At 50.9% G+C, this 16,266-nt stretch overlaps 1 protein-coding gene across 2 annotated transcripts in view; it reads left to right on the top strand.

Moving 5' to 3' along the window:
• Positions 1 to 16,064, top strand: part of ITSN2 (intersectin 2) — a gene marked incomplete at both ends in the record, with an annotated part of 85,343 nt that extends 69,279 nt beyond the window's left edge. For both annotated transcript variants that reach the window (XM_084235252.1, XM_084235251.1), the window contains 11 exons: positions 4,522 to 4,643; positions 6,300 to 6,406; positions 7,505 to 7,688; positions 8,731 to 8,829; positions 9,976 to 10,143; positions 10,528 to 10,743; positions 11,226 to 11,347; positions 11,980 to 12,062; positions 14,663 to 14,746; positions 15,263 to 15,436; positions 15,907 to 16,064. In XM_084235252.1, the coding sequence (XP_084091378.1) occupies positions 4,522 to 4,643; positions 6,300 to 6,406; positions 7,505 to 7,688; positions 8,731 to 8,829; positions 9,976 to 10,143; positions 10,528 to 10,743; positions 11,226 to 11,347; positions 11,980 to 12,062; positions 14,663 to 14,746; positions 15,263 to 15,436; positions 15,907 to 16,064 (1,517 nt within the window). The remainder of the gene's footprint in view (positions 1 to 4,521; positions 4,644 to 6,299; positions 6,407 to 7,504; positions 7,689 to 8,730; positions 8,830 to 9,975; positions 10,144 to 10,527; positions 10,744 to 11,225; positions 11,348 to 11,979; positions 12,063 to 14,662; positions 14,747 to 15,262; positions 15,437 to 15,906) is intronic.
• Between the last annotated feature and the right edge of the window lie 202 nt (positions 16,065 to 16,266).

Genomic DNA, 16,266 nt, shown 5'->3' with positions numbered 1-16,266 from the left:
TAACCCCCATGACATCAGAGTGATGCTACAGACTCAGTGTGTCCTAAGTCAGCAGTTTGGGACAAAGTATCCAATTATGTAGTCATAAACAAGTTGAAAATACAGGTTGTGTAATCATACCATTGAGGAAAATTAGGGGTGTAGCCAGCTGTTTAGTAATACCGAGAAAAGTATATAGGTGCTTTCGGAACCCCTAGTACCCCAGGATAGTGCTGTAGTAATAGTTGTGCTGAGATGTGTGGAGTGGTGGGTTTAAAATTGGATATTAGATACAAACTACTAATTGTGCATGTGACAGAGTCCAAGGGTATGTCAGGAACTAATCATGTCACTTAGACAAAGACAAGTTAAGGAAGAAAGAGTAAGAGCCCTATTGGCTTTTTTAGTACTTTTGTGCTATTTGGTATTCAGAATATTTTACCTAAATCTTTTTTTTTTTTTTTTTCCTTCTAGGATTAAGTTCAGTAAGCATAAGCCCCAGGTCAAGTTTAAACAACACTATCTTGAGTGTTTTGCCTCTACTAGGATTGCTGTGTGAACACCACATAAAATGCCCTGGCATTTCAAAGCATGGGGCTTGAATCAGGAGACCCAGGTTAAGTGATAATTATGAGTAGGTCTAAATTCTATGGTAAATCACTTAGCTAGCACGCTTCAGATTTTCCATCTGTTTATACAGTAGGGGTCAAAGTTGTATCAGTTTTTCAGAGGAGTGAGCGGAAGTCATAAATTGTGATACACATTGCTAACACTTATTATTATTAACACTTATTATTATTCTATGTTGGGCAAACAGGAAGATCATACATCTCTTCTTAATCCTCTATGTTCTGAATAGCACATTAATTCCTTCAGCTGAATCACAGGCATAACTGGCAGTCTAGAAGCTGATAAAAATGTTAACCTGAACTACATGATTGATCAGGCTAAGATCTAAACTTCTGTGCCATTGAGGGGTCTTTACTGTTTTTTAAGCTTTTGACCTTTTCCTGTTTAGATTCAAAAATAAAAATAAAACCAATAAAAATTTTCTTTACCCACTTGCTTTTATAGACACTTGCTTTTGGAAGATCTAGAATACTTCTGTTTTCTGATAACCAAATATTTTGCTTCTGATGGTCTGAAGCATTAGATACAATATGAACTTCTTAAATCAATACCCCATGCAACAGGTTGGACAGGCATCCAAAAAGAAGTTTTAAAAAACCTGTTAAAGAATTATTTAAATTTTCAAAATTAAAATCGCAGATATCTACAGCTTTGTAATGGAAGCTTGCTATCTCCTCTCATTTGCACTCAATATTTGCCACGTAGCTAAAAGGCTATTCTTTTAATCAGTAAGATACCCAGTAATTTTCTAGCGCCCTGATAAAACTTCAGTATTAAAAGCAGCCCTTTAGAAAGTACGCTGAGGTTAGTCAGTTGGCTTTACTGTTAAAATCTCTTCTTATCACTGAGCTTCAACACAGACAGAAAACCATGGCGTGATACTCTGCTGACATTGGCACACAGAGAACAGCATTGTTCAGTGGCATCGCTCTCCTCGGGATGGGCCAAGAGTTGTTTCTGGGACTTTATGACATAACCTGAGTAAGCCGTCTTTGTATTAGTCACACATTATCTTTTGTCCTTCACCTTTTGAAAGCTTCCCAGATCTCACGCTTCTCGTCAGCATCTGTAATGCCTGAGGAGTGGTAGGGAGGCCAGCGTGTTGCAACAGAGGGAGGAGCAAACAACAGAGGAAATGAGGAAAAGTGGTAACCCCGGAGTCAGGGGAGATTGCTCTGGTTCTTGTGGGCTGTTTGAAAGAACTTTGGCTTTTGCTCAGGAGAATCCGTTGGAGAGTTTAATAGAATGAAGTGATCTGTTCTAACAGGAAACTCTGGTTTGCTGGATTAACGCGGGGACAGTAGGGGTAGGGGTCAGAAGCAAGGAGGCCTCTTAGACTAGTTCCGGTGATGGTGGCTTGGAACATCCTGGAGTATTTGCTGGGTTGGGTTGAGCAGAGAGCCTGAAGGCAGGCATGGCAGACATACAGAAAAAGACACCAGGCAGAGGGCAGAGGCAAGGGCTGGACCAGAGAGACTCGGTGCCCAAAGAAGCACTCAGAGGGGTCGTTGGGCACGTGGAGGAGGGCGTGAGTCCAGAAATGGGTCACTGGACTTGGCAACGCCAACAGTGTCATCACCCTCACAAGAGCAGTGTGCTGAGTGGCAGGACAGAAACCAGAGCACCCTAAGTTGGAGAGGGGACATGGAGAGCCTGGATTGGCCGGGAATGTAGTCCCCTCGTGGGGCCGGAAAGAGCGTGCTTGAATGGAGTGTGGTCGAGATGGGATGGGAGGGACCCCTAAGCACGTGGACTGAGCAGGAGCCAGTGAAAGCTCAGGTGGAAGGATTCTCAGGAAAGGGCAGCTAAGGACGCTGGCCTTAGGGGAAATAAGACCCCTGACACAGGAAGGAACTACAGGGATGAGCGAGCAGGGAGATAAAGAGCAGAAAGTCAGAGGGGCATCATGTCTTAATGTTCACCCCTGACCTCAGAGGTAAGAACATCTGAAAGAGAGGGTAGTGGTCAAGTTGAAAACTTGAACAGAGATTAAAACTTGAAGAACCAGTGTCGTGAAATGCAAAGGGCCCAGCTGGGGCTAGAGCACAGATCTGCCCACGTCCATCCTGAAAAACCAGTGGCATGTACTCCCTGCCTGAGAAGCTCCGCAAAGACCCAAGTTCTTTGTTTTCCAAGATGCGTAACCCACAGAAAGCCCCGTGCTTGTGGGCTTTAATGTATTGATGTAAGTTGTATCCCAAAGTGTGACATGCATGTCCACATGGTGCACAGCGCAATGGCAAGCCAAACGGTGCCCAGGAGGACTTGCTTTCTTTTAATGGTTAGATATTTACTTTAGTGACTATTAGAAGAAACAGCACCAGCACGTCAAACCCAGGATTTCCTACTTACCTCAAGCATGAGGAAATGTAGAGGGAGAAAATAGTACATGAACAGCACATGGAGTATGAGTGAAATTTGTGGAACACTCGTGGGACTGTTCTGATGGCCACATTCAGGGTCAGCGCTGACCCTGACCCTAGGCCGCTTCGTGGGCCGTGCCAGTCCTCCAGGTGCCAGCCACGGTGTCTCGCAGAAGACAGGGATCTGTGTCAGCCTTGCCGGTCCCAAACACTTGGTCATCCCCACAGCTCTTCCTGGCAGAACTACAAAATACAACCCCCAGAGCACATCACTGATTTTGAACATGCTGGTGGCCCAGTGGTTGCTTCTTGGTGCCAAACCTAACCTCGACTCCATTCAATTTTCATTTTACCGTGGGTGTAATTTTCTTAATGCTATCAGCAACATGAGCAGAAAATAGAAAAGCCATCTTCACTAGACCTATCGGTAAACCCAAACCTACACAAAACCTACAAACTCAAGGACAATCGGAAAGAGAAATCCCCTTTTGCAAGGCCAGCCTCGTCTGCATTTCTGGCTCTGGGGCCTTGTTCACTCATTACAGGCCCAGATGAGCTTCCCTGGCTCATCCCTTTCCTGAAACACCCCCCACCGCCCCCTGCCAGGAGTTCCCTCCTCTCTGCTGTCCTCAGGAACATCCCTGCTCCACTGTCTTCCTCTTCCCTTTCCACAGCACCCAGCTGGCTTGCCACCTCCTGCGGTAGTTCTGGGTACCCGCCTGCTGTTCCTTTCTGTCTGAGGAAGGCGTCCGGGATATCACTGTGCCAGAGGCAAGCCCTCGGCCTCCTACTGAATGATTCTGGAATCACATCACTCCGCCACTGGACATTTAGCTCAGCCCTAGTGTGTTGTAAATTGATCCAAAGTGAGCACACAGGACTCTCGGAGTCGCCGCGGCTGGGTCTGTCCCAAACCAGCAGCTCTGTCCTTGTGGGGCCGAGGCAGCTTGTTGGAAATTGCTGGGTCCTGAGAACATAGGTTTTCTAACTTAGCATCTTGCTTTGAGCGATCTAAAGAGAGGTCTCCAGCGTTTTTTAACACTAGTTTACGATAGTTCCTTCCTTCCTTTCCTTTCTTTTTTAATACTGGACCTAAGCAGCATTTAAGAGACTAAATAACATCAACCCAGTGATAACTCGTGACCTGCCTTGGGGAAACACTGGTTTCAAGCATTTGATTTCTTTAATTGTCTCAATATCTTTGAAAATGTCTTGAGATGGAGGGAACAGCTTAGGTTCTCCACAAGCTCAGCACCGTTCTAATGTCTTTGAGGCCATTTCTGAAAAGTCGCTGCTACTTAGAAACTAGGACCACATCAAAATGTTGCAGGTGTTGCTGATTTGCAGCTTTGGGGCCTCAAGTGGCAGGTGGCTAAGGCTGCTCCCCGCAGGTGTGCACCGCTGCCCCAGCTCCAGCAACCTCTGGAATGCCGTGTGTGTGGTTCTTCCAAGGCAATGCTTGTAAACCCAGCACACCCCCGAGAAATGTCCGTTTTCTACATAGTGGACTTAAAAGAACCTGTTAACACTTGCCCCTCTTTTCCTGTAGGGTGTGCTGATCTTCAGACCCTGGACACCATGCAGCCAATTGAGAGGAAAAGGCAGGGCTACATGCACGAGCTGATTCAGACCGAGGAGCGCTACGTGGACGACCTACAGCTGGTGGTGGAGGTGAGGGCCTGGCTCTGGTGTCTCTTCCAGGGAGGCCAACCAGGCGCTCCAAGCTGGCAGCACCCCACTGTGTGAACTCACTAGGAGTCACACGCCCTCCAAACATCTTCTGGGCCCACTGGAGAGCTCCTTCCACACATGAGGTCATTCAGGGTGGAGAGAGGGAACAAGGGCCTCCGATGTCTCAATGGAGAAGGCCCTCAGAGAAGGACCAGGGTCTAGAGTAGGTGAGTCACCAAAGCCAACCTCATCTACCTCAAATTTCGGCCTAACTCTGTTTGACACCCAACCTTCCGAGGAGGGCCTTGGAGGAGGACTTGTGTAACTTCAGAATTTCCAGAGGAGCGGAAACATTCACCTGACCTTGGTAGTCTGGAAAAGCAAACAGGAGCATATTGTAAAATATTTCCCAATTATCACATGTGCACTGTTTGTATTTGTGCCTATTTAGCAAGCGCTGAGTTGGCGGCAGCTGTTAGAGCAGCACTTGTTGCCATCTGAGGAAGCAAAGTGTGGCTGTGGCTCCACTCGACTTTTTTTCCACGGATTTTAGTTCCCACCAAGTGTGCTCAGATGAGAACACCAGTCAGATAAGCAAACCACCTGAAGTGAACAGGGGCCCACTCAGGCCCCACAGGTGTGGCACCTCTCTGGCCACATGGAGCAGAGGCTGGGGCAGAGACTGTGTCCTTTTGCCTCTGACCCGGCAAGATGGCCCCAAAGTCACGGTCTACCTAATCGCAGACTGGGACCCCAGACACGGGCCGATTGTTCCTCTCACACACCCACTGTCCCAGACTTCCCAGTTGGCCATTTCTGTCTCCCCCATAAGACTTTGCGCATCCTTCACCCCCAAGCCCCAGTATGGTCAGTGCTGAATGGACTAGGTCGGACAGGAGGTCTAGAAGGAAAGGAGAAAAACTGCCCCCACCTCTTTGTTAACTCCTGCGAGATCAGCCCTATGGCCAGGTCACTGTGCTTCGGGGCTCGGGGAAGGTGTGGCAGTAACTCTGACCCCGGCTCAGCAGGTGAGTAGCCAGGGTGTTTGCACCACCTTAGGCCAGTCACTTTACCATTTCTCAAGAGGTTATTCCCACTGTACCCACTTTCCCTGATGCTCTGGGGAGTAGGTGGGGTCAGGGATTTGGGGTGAGCAGCACTTTTCGCAGACAAGGCCTCCTCTCTACCACTCCCACAGAGGTTCCCACAGAGCCCCCGTGTTTCACCTCTGCTTGCCTTGCTGAGGTTAGCACGAAGCAGGTAAAGAGAATGAACAGATTGCACGTCAGTCAGCGAGTGCAAGGACAGTCAGAGCCTCGCTGACCTTGGGGAGCAGGCTCCACACAGACCCACCATCTCTCCAGGCCATCTCTCTCACAGGTGTCCTGGCGTCTGCAGGCTGACACGGGGCTATGGATAGGCAGAGAAACCCAACTCATACAACTTTTATCCGAGGTTTGACTCATGTTGAACTCAACATGCGAGGCACCGCGCTAGGGAACAGAACGTTCCTGCTGTGAAGCAGGACAGACAGTTAACAGTACAGTGGGGTAAAGTGAGGTGAGGCTGGGGCAAGGCGACGTGGGGGCGAGACTTGAAGGACACACTGTCTATTCCCACTTAAGCTAATGCCTTTCTTTTGTGTTTTGAATTTAGATTTTTCAGAAACGGATGGCTGAGTCAGGCTTTCTCACTGAAGGAGAAATGGCCTTGATCTTTGTTAACTGGAAAGAGCTCATCATGTCCAACACAAAGCTGCTGAAGTGAGTCCGTGGCCCCACGTCACCCAGTGGACGCCCAGCCCCAGCCCCACACAGCTCTGCAGGGCCACTGAACCAAGGCACTTCCAGCTATGCCCCTCTCCCTCCCTTTTTACTTGTCGTTTCTTATTGTTAAATCCATAATTTTTTTTTAAGATTTATTTATTTATGCACACAAGAACTGGGGGTACAGGTCAGAGATGTGGGGGCGGGGGGACGGTGAGAGGATCCACCAGAGACAGAACAGAGAATAGAACAGGAAGAGTGACTGAAACACACTGCTGAAGGGAGCAGCGGGCGAGACAGGAGAGGTCTGCCTCTCCATGTGGGTTTCTCTTTGGCCAGCCAGGGATCGAACTCGTGCTGCAGAGGCCACAGATTGCTTCATAGTGTGGTGCTTAACCCCTTGCATCTCCAGGGAGGCCCTTAAATCCATAATTATTGAAGAAAGTAAAGAAACACAACAAAGAAAACACTTGGATCAAACAAAGAAGTTAGATCACTAAGCACACTACATCTTCACGTATGATTCCAGAATATGCTGGACTGCGTGGGGTGATCAGGAGCAAGCCCAGCTCCTAACCCTGACATAACCAGTGGTCATCTCCTCAGTCTCCCTGTGAAGCTCCATCCCTTGGGGTGATTTTCCGTCCCTTATTCCTGCAAGGACAGGCTCCTGGGAGAGACATCGGTGCTCCCAGCTGTGGCTGTGTCTCTGTGGGGCTCAGCAGCTTTCTGGGGACATGCTGCTGGCCTCCATGGGCTCCTGCTCCCTTTGTTTTTTTCCCTACAGAGTATGGGAAATTTCCTTCCCCTTGGTTAGGCCAAGAACAGCTTAGAAAGAAAATAAGGTGATACCAGAGTAACTCCAAAGCCTAGAAACACCCCTTCTTCCTTGCTAACACTTCACACAGATGGGCTTGGCCTGGAGCTTTAAGCCCAAGCTGCCTCCACTTCCTGCTGACTTTTTCCTGCACGGTGCAGTGGTTTTTAGGTACCTCACTGGCCATTGTTACCACCAGTCCCCTGCACAAGGGTCATCCTTCACTGACCAAGAACCTTCACTTAGAAACTGGAAGTGAGAGAGCGTGTCGGTTGCAGGGCCCTGCGCGTGCGGAAGAAGACTGGGGGTGAGAAGATGCCTGTGCAGATGATCGGGGACATCCTGGCGACCGAGCTGGCCCACATGCAGGCTTATATCCGCTTCTGCAGCTGCCAGCTTAATGGGGCGACTCTGTTACAACAGAAGACCGATGAAGACGCGGACTTCAAAGAGTTTTTAAAGGTACCTCCGTTTGGGGCCTTGCCTGCATCTTAACGGGGATGGGCGTCCTTGTGCCCCTGCAGGCCAGGCACAGTCAGGCAGCTCAGTGAGGGAGAAGGGGAGCCTGCTATCAGTTTCCAAAGGAAACACAAATCTGGCAAGGAATTTTCTGCTTGCTCTGCGTGACCTTTTTTGTTGAATTGATTTTTGTTGGCACTGGGGCCATGGTTTTGCCCACCTAAGCAGAGTGTTTTTTTTAAAAACCTGCTTACTTGAGTCAGCTACTTAAACTCCAGAAACAAACATCCAGGATGTCACTTTCTTAATTTTATAAATAGTGTTTTATGTTCATTCCAGAAAGAATATAACAGGTTACTTAAATGTATAAAATGCAAGAAGATAAACTAAAATTTTAAAGTAAATGGATGAGTGAAAGGAGACAAGAGGAAATGAGGCGTGGACAATGAGGTGGGGGAGCTGGAGAGCCACTGACCAGACAAGCAGAAGGTGTCAGTGGTGACTCCGGGCAGGTGTGTGCAGGACGTGCTGCCAATTCAGCCAGAGAGAGTTAGAGGAGGAGGCTTTTATGAGGGAAGAAGAGGACTTCATTTGGAGCTGTGTAGAGATTGGGGTGCGTCGAGGACACTGAGTGAGGAGAATACTGCAGCAAGTGGGAGACTCCAAAGGATGTCTGGGTGCTGCTCTGGGAGTCCACAGCAGGGGGGCATGGGCAGCACCTGCCGGAAGTGTGGGTAGAGGAGAGGGAGGAGGAAGTGAAGAGGCCTGGGGAGATCAGCAGAAGGGAAGACAGCCCCGAGAGGTGGTTCTGGACGCGAAAGAGGGTGTGATGGCACAGGCTGCCAGACGCATGTAAGAAGCGGTGGAAAAGCACCTGCTGGGTCTGGCCCACGTTGGGAGAGATTTGCTGCTGTCACATGATAGCAGATCATTTTGGATCCTGAGTTTGTGAAAGAAATTAGAAAGGTGTGGAAGTCAGGAGTATGACCAGTGTCGCCTTTGTTTTCACTGTGATTTCCTCACCCACCTCTGGCTTCTTTTGCAGAAGCTGGCATCTGACCCTCGGTGTAAGGGGATGCCCCTTTCCAGCTTCCTGCTGAAGCCCATGCAGAGGATCACCCGCTACCCTCTCCTCATCAGAAGTGTGAGTGCCGGGCTGGGGCAGAGAAGCCAGGCCCTTTGAGGTCACAGGGGCGGGTACGCTGCCATGTGGTCTGATTCCAGCCCTGCTGGACAATCAAATAAGAGGCATCCCATGTCACCTGTTAACCTGTCACCCCTTCCCAGGAGAACTCCCAGCCTCTCCTAGTCACGAGGAGTGTCTGGCCAGCAGGGAGAAGGCCCTCTAGGGCCCACACAGAGTCCACCCTTAGCCCAGTTTTAGCGCCAGTCTTTCTTGAAGATCTAAATTCATCTATCGACGCAACACTTTATGCACAGTCCCGGAGTCGACAGCCCAGCACATCCTAAACAGAGCTCGTCCCCTCGCCGTGTCCCATGCCAGCTAGCTGACTCAACAGTCCTTCTGAAAGTCCATCCATCTTTTTGACATAAGCAATGTGGGCCTCTTGAACCAATATGCTTTCTAAGGAGAAGGCAGATTTTCCACAAGTAATCACTGATGTAATTTTAAGCACCTTACAATGAAAAAACAGTAGAAATAAGGCTTGCTTTTAAAATCATCCCTTGACCTTTGTCTGTAAGTCATTTTAACTCAAAATAGGTCTCGTGCTCCAGGTGCTCATACCACACTCTTGCACTCATACACAGAAGTGGCCCCTTATCTGAAATATTTTGGGTCAAGTGTGTTTTAGAATTCAGATTGTAATTCCACTACTATAGGTGATAAGACACCCCAATAAAGCCTGGGCAGCATCTAGAAACAAATACAAAATATGAACCGTCACTGAAAATAGAGTAAATAAATACATCTCTTCAGTTTAGGTTTTGCCACCAAATGAATATTGGAAAAAAATAGCTTTTCAGGGCTTTTTCACATTTGAAACTGTATGCAAGAGCCGTGCACCTGCACTGGATGAAAGACAACTGCCACCCAGAGGCACACAGAGTGGAGCCCTTGCACCCCACCCTGCATCTGAGTCACTGTCTCCCCAAGAACTGCAGTGCCCACAAGCCTGTCCAGGGCCGAAACCAGGGGCTGGTGGAACCCAGGGGCTGGCCACCCCATTTCCAGCACCCGGCACAGCCCGCAGCACATAATGGCGGCCACCGGGAAGCTGGGGCCAGGCGGAAGACGGTGCACCCCACATGACCAGGTCCTCCCTTTCAGATTCTGGAGAACACCCCAGAGACCCACGTAGACCACTCCTCCCTGAAGCTGGCCCTTGAGCGGGCGGAGGAGCTTTGCTCGCAGGTCAACGAGGGGGTCCGGGAGAAGGAGAACTCAGACCGGCTGGAGTGGATCCAGGCGCACGTGCAGTGCGAAGGCCTCGCAGAGGTGAGTCTGTGCCATAGGCTGCTCTGCATGCAGAGCCAGGTCCAGGCCTGCCGTGCGGACAGTCTGCACCTCAGCCCCTGCTCCCCCGCCCTCCCTGCGTTGTCATCTTCCTTTTGTGTAAAGAGAGAAGACTTGACATTTATGTTTGAGCTCTCAGCTGGTAGAGTGAGTGCTCTCTTGGCAGAACAGTCTCTGTCACTGTCCCGGCTGACGCTCCGGAGAGAGCTGTGTGAGGATCCTTTGTGTAGAGGTGAATGATTTCAGCCATGCTCCCGACAAGAGAGCTCGACCCCAGTACCCTCCGGGCCCAGGGCACTCGCCCCCCGGGGGTGCGGGAATGGTTTCTGCCGGGACTCACGGTTGCACAATGTCTTTCTCTTTAAGCAACTGATTTTCAACTCCCTCACCAACTGCCTGGGGCCCCGGAAGCTTCTGCACAGCGGGAAGTTGTACAAGACCAAGAGCAACAAGGAGCTGCACGGGTTCCTCTTCAACGACTTCCTGCTTCTCACCTGCATGGTCAAGCAGTTTGCCGTCTCCTCCGGCTCCGAGAAACTCTTCAGCTCCAAGTCCAACGCTCAATTCAAAATGTATAAGACAGTGAGTGTCGGCCCCAGCAGTGGCCCCAGAAGCACAGCCAGGCGTTTCCTATACCCGAGCCTTTCCTGTCCTCTGGGGACGCCCACCTCTTCCGGAAGGCTCATGCATCCTTCCAGGGATGAGGCCCCATGTGGCCAGGCCTTCATGAGTCTGTCAGTCCCAGCCGATGCCAGCTCTGGGCCCAGCTCCTCCCTGGCACACACGACACATGTCCACATTCAGCATCCGGTCCTCTGTAAAACCCAGCCCACCGCACGGTGCCAGCGTCTGTGCACCGGGGAGGGACCCTGTCTCATGAGGAGAGCTGGACACTCGGCCAGCCAGTCAGCCCCAGCTGGTGACTTGCACAAAATGGAGTCAGTCTTGTTTTTCCTGAGTAAAAGACTCTAGGCTTCTCCCCTAGACCTTTGAGAGCAGACAGGACTCTGGGTGTCGGCGGGTAGAGTGACTCACGGCCTGTTTTTCGGCCCTGATTCTTTCAGCCCATTTTCCTGAATGAAGTCTTGGTGAAACTGCCCACCGACCCTTCCAGCGATGAGCCGGTCTTCCACATTTCTCACATTGACCGAGTCTACACCCTCCGAACAGACAACATCAACGAGAGGTCAGTCCTGACCACGAGTCACCTGCCCTGAAGTCCAGGAGATAGCCGCTGCCATGATCCCCCCTCACACTGTGCTCCAGTCCCCCTGATTCCCTATCCCCAGCCTCTCACGCCAAGTCCCCTGCCTCCACACCTAGCACCTCCTGGCTTCTAGTCTCTGGCCAAAATCTTCCCAAATAGCAGGTCCCACCCCCACTTCCTGCTGAATTCCTCTGGTTTTTGAGGCCCTCAAGCCTCTGGGCCTCAGGCCCCTCCTGGACCCCTACAGGAACTATTCTGCAGCCAGATTCTGCTTCCCAGCCCCTGGGTGTGGGCCACCTTCCTCTCTCGCTGTCCTCAGGTGTGGCCAGCAGCACCTCTGCAGGCCCAGCAGGGCTTCTCCTGCCATGGGTCTCTGCACCGCAGACCCTATCCCTGCCCGCTGCACCTTGGAGGTGTCCCAGGTTTTGTAAGTCATCAGGATCTGTCTAGAAATTCTCAGCTCTGTCTTCAATTAGCAGAGCCTTTCAGCTGAGCTAGTATTAAGTCTGTGATTGGAAACTCATCGCAGCGAGGTTAGCAGCAGGCGTGAGGGCTCCCCGGTGCACTGAGAGGGTGTGGGGTGCCTCCACGCATGCTCTGTTTCCCTCCAGGACTGCCTGGGTCCAGAAGATCAAGGCTGCGTCCGAGCAGTACATCGACACTGAGAAGAAGAAGCGGGAGAAGGCTTATCAAGGTAGCTGGTGGGGCCCTGGAGGGGCCGGGGCGGTGGGGTCTGGCCCTCAGGACGCAGCTACTGCTCCTGCCATGTCACAGTGGGGTGAGTGGGTCTGTGACAGGCCAGACTCAGCCATGAAGGAGGCTGGCTTGACTCCTGCTGCCCCCTCAGCTGAGTGAAACCTTCTGGACTTCCCTGACCACCTCCCCCCACTACACAGATGTCACGTGGTCCCGCACACACTCCAGGGCCTCCCTTCTCACGGCGGCTCCCTGTACGTCCTCCCTCCACACTCATTCTTCACCTGTTTCCGGGAAAGGGGTCTTTCTGTGGGCACCCAGCCCCATCTCTGCTCAATCCATATTGCTCCAGCAAACGTCCCCTCTGTGGCCTGTTTCCCTTCAGCTTACAACCACTCTGCCCATTTCTCCCGCACCAGCCTCTGCCCGTCCCCCTCCAGATCCATCTGTACCCGCCTTGACACCAGGCTCTGGCTCTTAAAGGTCTCTGCCTCCTCCTGGCTCACCAGCCTCCGTCCCCTTGCTTTCCCGTCGCTCAGTGGGAATGGCTCATTCTCAGACACGGTGACCTGGCCAGCAGCCTCCTCCCTCCCCCTCCTGGGGCTCTCTGTGCCTTCTGGCAGGGAGTCAGCACCCCTTCTCCTTCTTCCTAACACCCCAGAGTCTTCCTGCACCTGATCTTTTGCCCTCTCCCCTCCAAGCTCCTCTTCTTCCCTGTCCTGGGAGTTCTGGCCACTCCCTCCCAGGGCTTCATCTGGTCACTGTCCAGAGGGACCCTGCTCCCCTTCTCCTGGGTGCCCGAGATAAATTGCTGTCTCCGGTGGGATTCAGTAACTCCTTCCAGAACTCACTGCTCCTCCGAGAATCTCTGTGGGCGGCCGTCTTGTCCTCGTCCACCAGACTGGACACAGGCTCTCTGACCCCCCTCACCTCCCCTCCAGTCCCTGTCCCAGGCCGTGTCTTCTCCCATTGTTCTTCCCCATTTGCTCAGTCCCTTCCTTCCCCAGTGACACAGCCCCAGGAAGACCCTCAGCCCCCCACCCGACCACAGACAGCTCAGTGATGGATTCTCTTCACAGGGCCTTGCGTAAGCATCTTCCCTGTTGCCTCCTGGATTTAGGGCACATTTCTTACCAGTGAATTCCCTGTCTTACCTATTGCCCAGCCCCATTTCTGCCATCTGCCGGCTCTGGCTGCCACGCCGCGGCCTAGAGAGGGCCACCCGGAGCCCAGCGCCCTGCCCGGCAGCCCGTCCCCTGTGTCCGCTGCTGTTGTTGCAGCTCTTTATGTTTTTTTATTCAGGTTTCTCTTATTTTGTTATATACTCCTGAAAGGTATGTGTATATCAGCTTTTGCTAACTGAATCTTGTTTTAATGGTCCTTTAAAGGCTTGCTACTGAAAAATCAATGATTGAATCGTTCATAAAGCATATAATGATCTCTTAATTGGCCTACGATGTCAATCAAAGTTTTTCTATGTTTGGCCTAACATCAATATCTGTACATATTGTTTTGTATTTCCTACATGTTCAATTTCTTCGGGCATTTATTGATTACTTACTCTGTGCCAGGCCCCGTGCTAGCCTTCACCAGGCCCTCCGAGATGGACGTGCTCCAGCCTGCCTTGCAGGGGACCTGAGTGCAGCGGTGGGAGGTGGGCTTGAGGGAGGGGTGGGCCCCTTCTCTTAGAAAAGCTCCCATTTGCCCCAAATTTTGAAAAATCAGTAGCACACCAAGCAGCCTCTTTGTTAGTTTTTAAACCCCAGAGGGCAAACCTACTTCAGTGACTTCACACTTACTGAGATAATGTGAGTTCACTGCTTCATTTCTCTCCACATTAAGAAAGCAGTTTTGAGTACCTCCTTCAATGGAAAAAGGCCTTCAGTGAAACTACTTTATAAGCTGGTGATTACATATAATTGGGGTTATGGTGAGTGGTTCAGAAATTACTTTGATATCTGCTGTTTACATTTTGACCCTGCCACTTAGAAGCATGTGGTTGGAGCGCGTGACAGACCACATTAGGTCTCCACTTTTTCACGTATGGGAGGCAGCTTAAAAGGGCTACCCTACGAGGAAATTGACTTACGAAAAGGGCCTAGCACATGCCTAACACAAAGGAAGTATGCAATAAATGTTACCTGCTTTTAAATGCTAAATGAATATAATGCAGTATTTTATTAATGCTACTATTTGTTAGGCAATTGAGGGCTAATACAGGGATGAATAAACAGTCCATGCTATACAGTGGCTTGGAGACAGGGGCAGCACAGCATTTCAGGCCCAGCATGCTGTGGGATGCTCGTAAGCTGAGGACTTGGATGCACAGAGGAGGGCAGGGGTATCGCAGGGAGGGTTGAGATTGGACCCACATCTTGAAGGATGAGTAGGATGTTAATGAGTAGAGATAGTGGCCAAGGCATGCCTCGCAGGCCACACAGCCAGATGCCAGCTGGCCGGCCAGGCCCAGTGCAGTGACAGGTGAGGCTGGGGAGTGTGAGGCTTGGTTAGAAAGACAGATTGTGAGGAGCTGTAGCTCCTCCATCGCTGCGCGCTCTGCATTCCCAGAGAAGTGAATGTCTCTGTCTTCTTTCCTAGCTCGCTCTCAGAAGAATTCTGGCATTGGGCGTCTGATGGTGCATATCATTGAAGCGACAGAATTAAAAGCCTGTAAGCCGAACGGTAAATGCTTCTTTAATTCAACAGAGGGGTTAGCTGCCCTGCTTTTGCTAATGACTCTCTGGGCACTAGGTAATGGGATACTTTTTTAAAAGTGTTTCTAGTGCCACTTATAGGATTATTGGACTGATGTTATCATCACTCCGTTTCCCCAGTAAGTACCAAGGCCTCCTTCCCCTGTGCTTCTGAATGGAGAAAGCATGAAGCAAGTGGACAGATGCTTGCCCAAGATTGTGGGGGACAGTCCTGGTGTTTGAATGTGCTCAGTGCCCCCCCCCCCCCCCGGATTTCTGAGGCTGTCAGCACAGGGAGCAGAGACCAGAGAAGTGAATGTCTCTGTCTTCTTTCCTAGCTCCCTTCCTAGCACAGGGCTGGGCAAGCTGGGAGTCCCCAGGCAGTGGCCCCTGCTGCTGTGGTCTCTAGAGGGAGCATCCATTTGGATCCTGCTTCTGCTCAAGGAAGGCCTTTCTGTCAGTCTCTCATCTACACTCGCCTCATGTGTCTTTTGTTTTTGTTCAGGAAAGAGCAACCCATACTGTGAAATCAGCATGGGCTCCCAGAGCTACACCACCAGGACCCTCCAGGACACACTAAACCCCAAGTGGAATTTTAACTGCCAGTTCTTTATTAAGGATCTTTACCAAGATGTGCTGTGTCTCACCATGTTTGACAGAGACCAGTTTTCACCAGATGGTAAAGTATAACTCGGCTGGGGAGCTGAAGGGTCCCCAATGCTCTAGAATCTAGGTATGGATTCAGTGCTTGACCTTATTTTCATCCCACCTTCTGGAAGCCATGTGGGCTGTGGTCAGTAGCAGCTCACACTGGGCAGCAGCGGATGGGGTGGTTTTAGGTCTGTTAAGGTGTATGTTAGGTCTTCAACCCCATACATACACACACGATGGGATTTTGGGGCTCCTGGCACCTGCTGAGGGGGAGACCGTCCCTGGCCCGAAACAGGGCTCTGAGCAGGCAGTCTCCCTCACACGATCGGTAGCCCTCTACACACAGCCTCTCACAGAACAAACAGCCTTTAATAAAAGATGTTGCTTGTCCTGGATTTGAAAGTTTTGTGAATCCTGTTTCAGACACTCCCGTGTAGTAGTTCTTCATACAGCTTTATAAAGACGACGACTTCTGACTCAAAAATATCTGTTCTCCAGATTTCCTGGGTCGTACTGAAGTTCCACTGGCAAAAATCCGAACAGAACAGGAAAGCAAAGGCCCTACAACCCGCCGGCTCCTGCTGCACGAGGTCCCCACCGGGGAGGTCTGGGTCCGCTTTGACCTGCAACTTTTTGAGCAAAAAACTCTTCTGTAGGAGCCCTAGGGATCTGCCCGCCCGGTGGGGGCTGGAGAAGACGCAGCTGCCAGCGCCACCCGGGGCTGGAGAGCGTCCGGGTTTCACGCATCACAGGGCCACGCACGCTGGAGCCCTCTATTTTATTGCACACTAAATCGCTAGCAAACTATGCAAACATGATTTCTTCCTATAAACCAAACCCCATAGCACAGTGCCTTGT

The sequence above is a fragment of the Talpa europaea genome (genome assembly GCF_964194135.1).
Source record: "Talpa europaea genome assembly, chromosome: 6".
Classification (NCBI taxonomy): Eukaryota; Metazoa; Chordata; class Mammalia; order Eulipotyphla; family Talpidae; genus Talpa; species Talpa europaea.
Note: the sequence above shows the minus strand (reverse complement) of the source record. Positions and strands in the feature narration are given on the sequence as shown.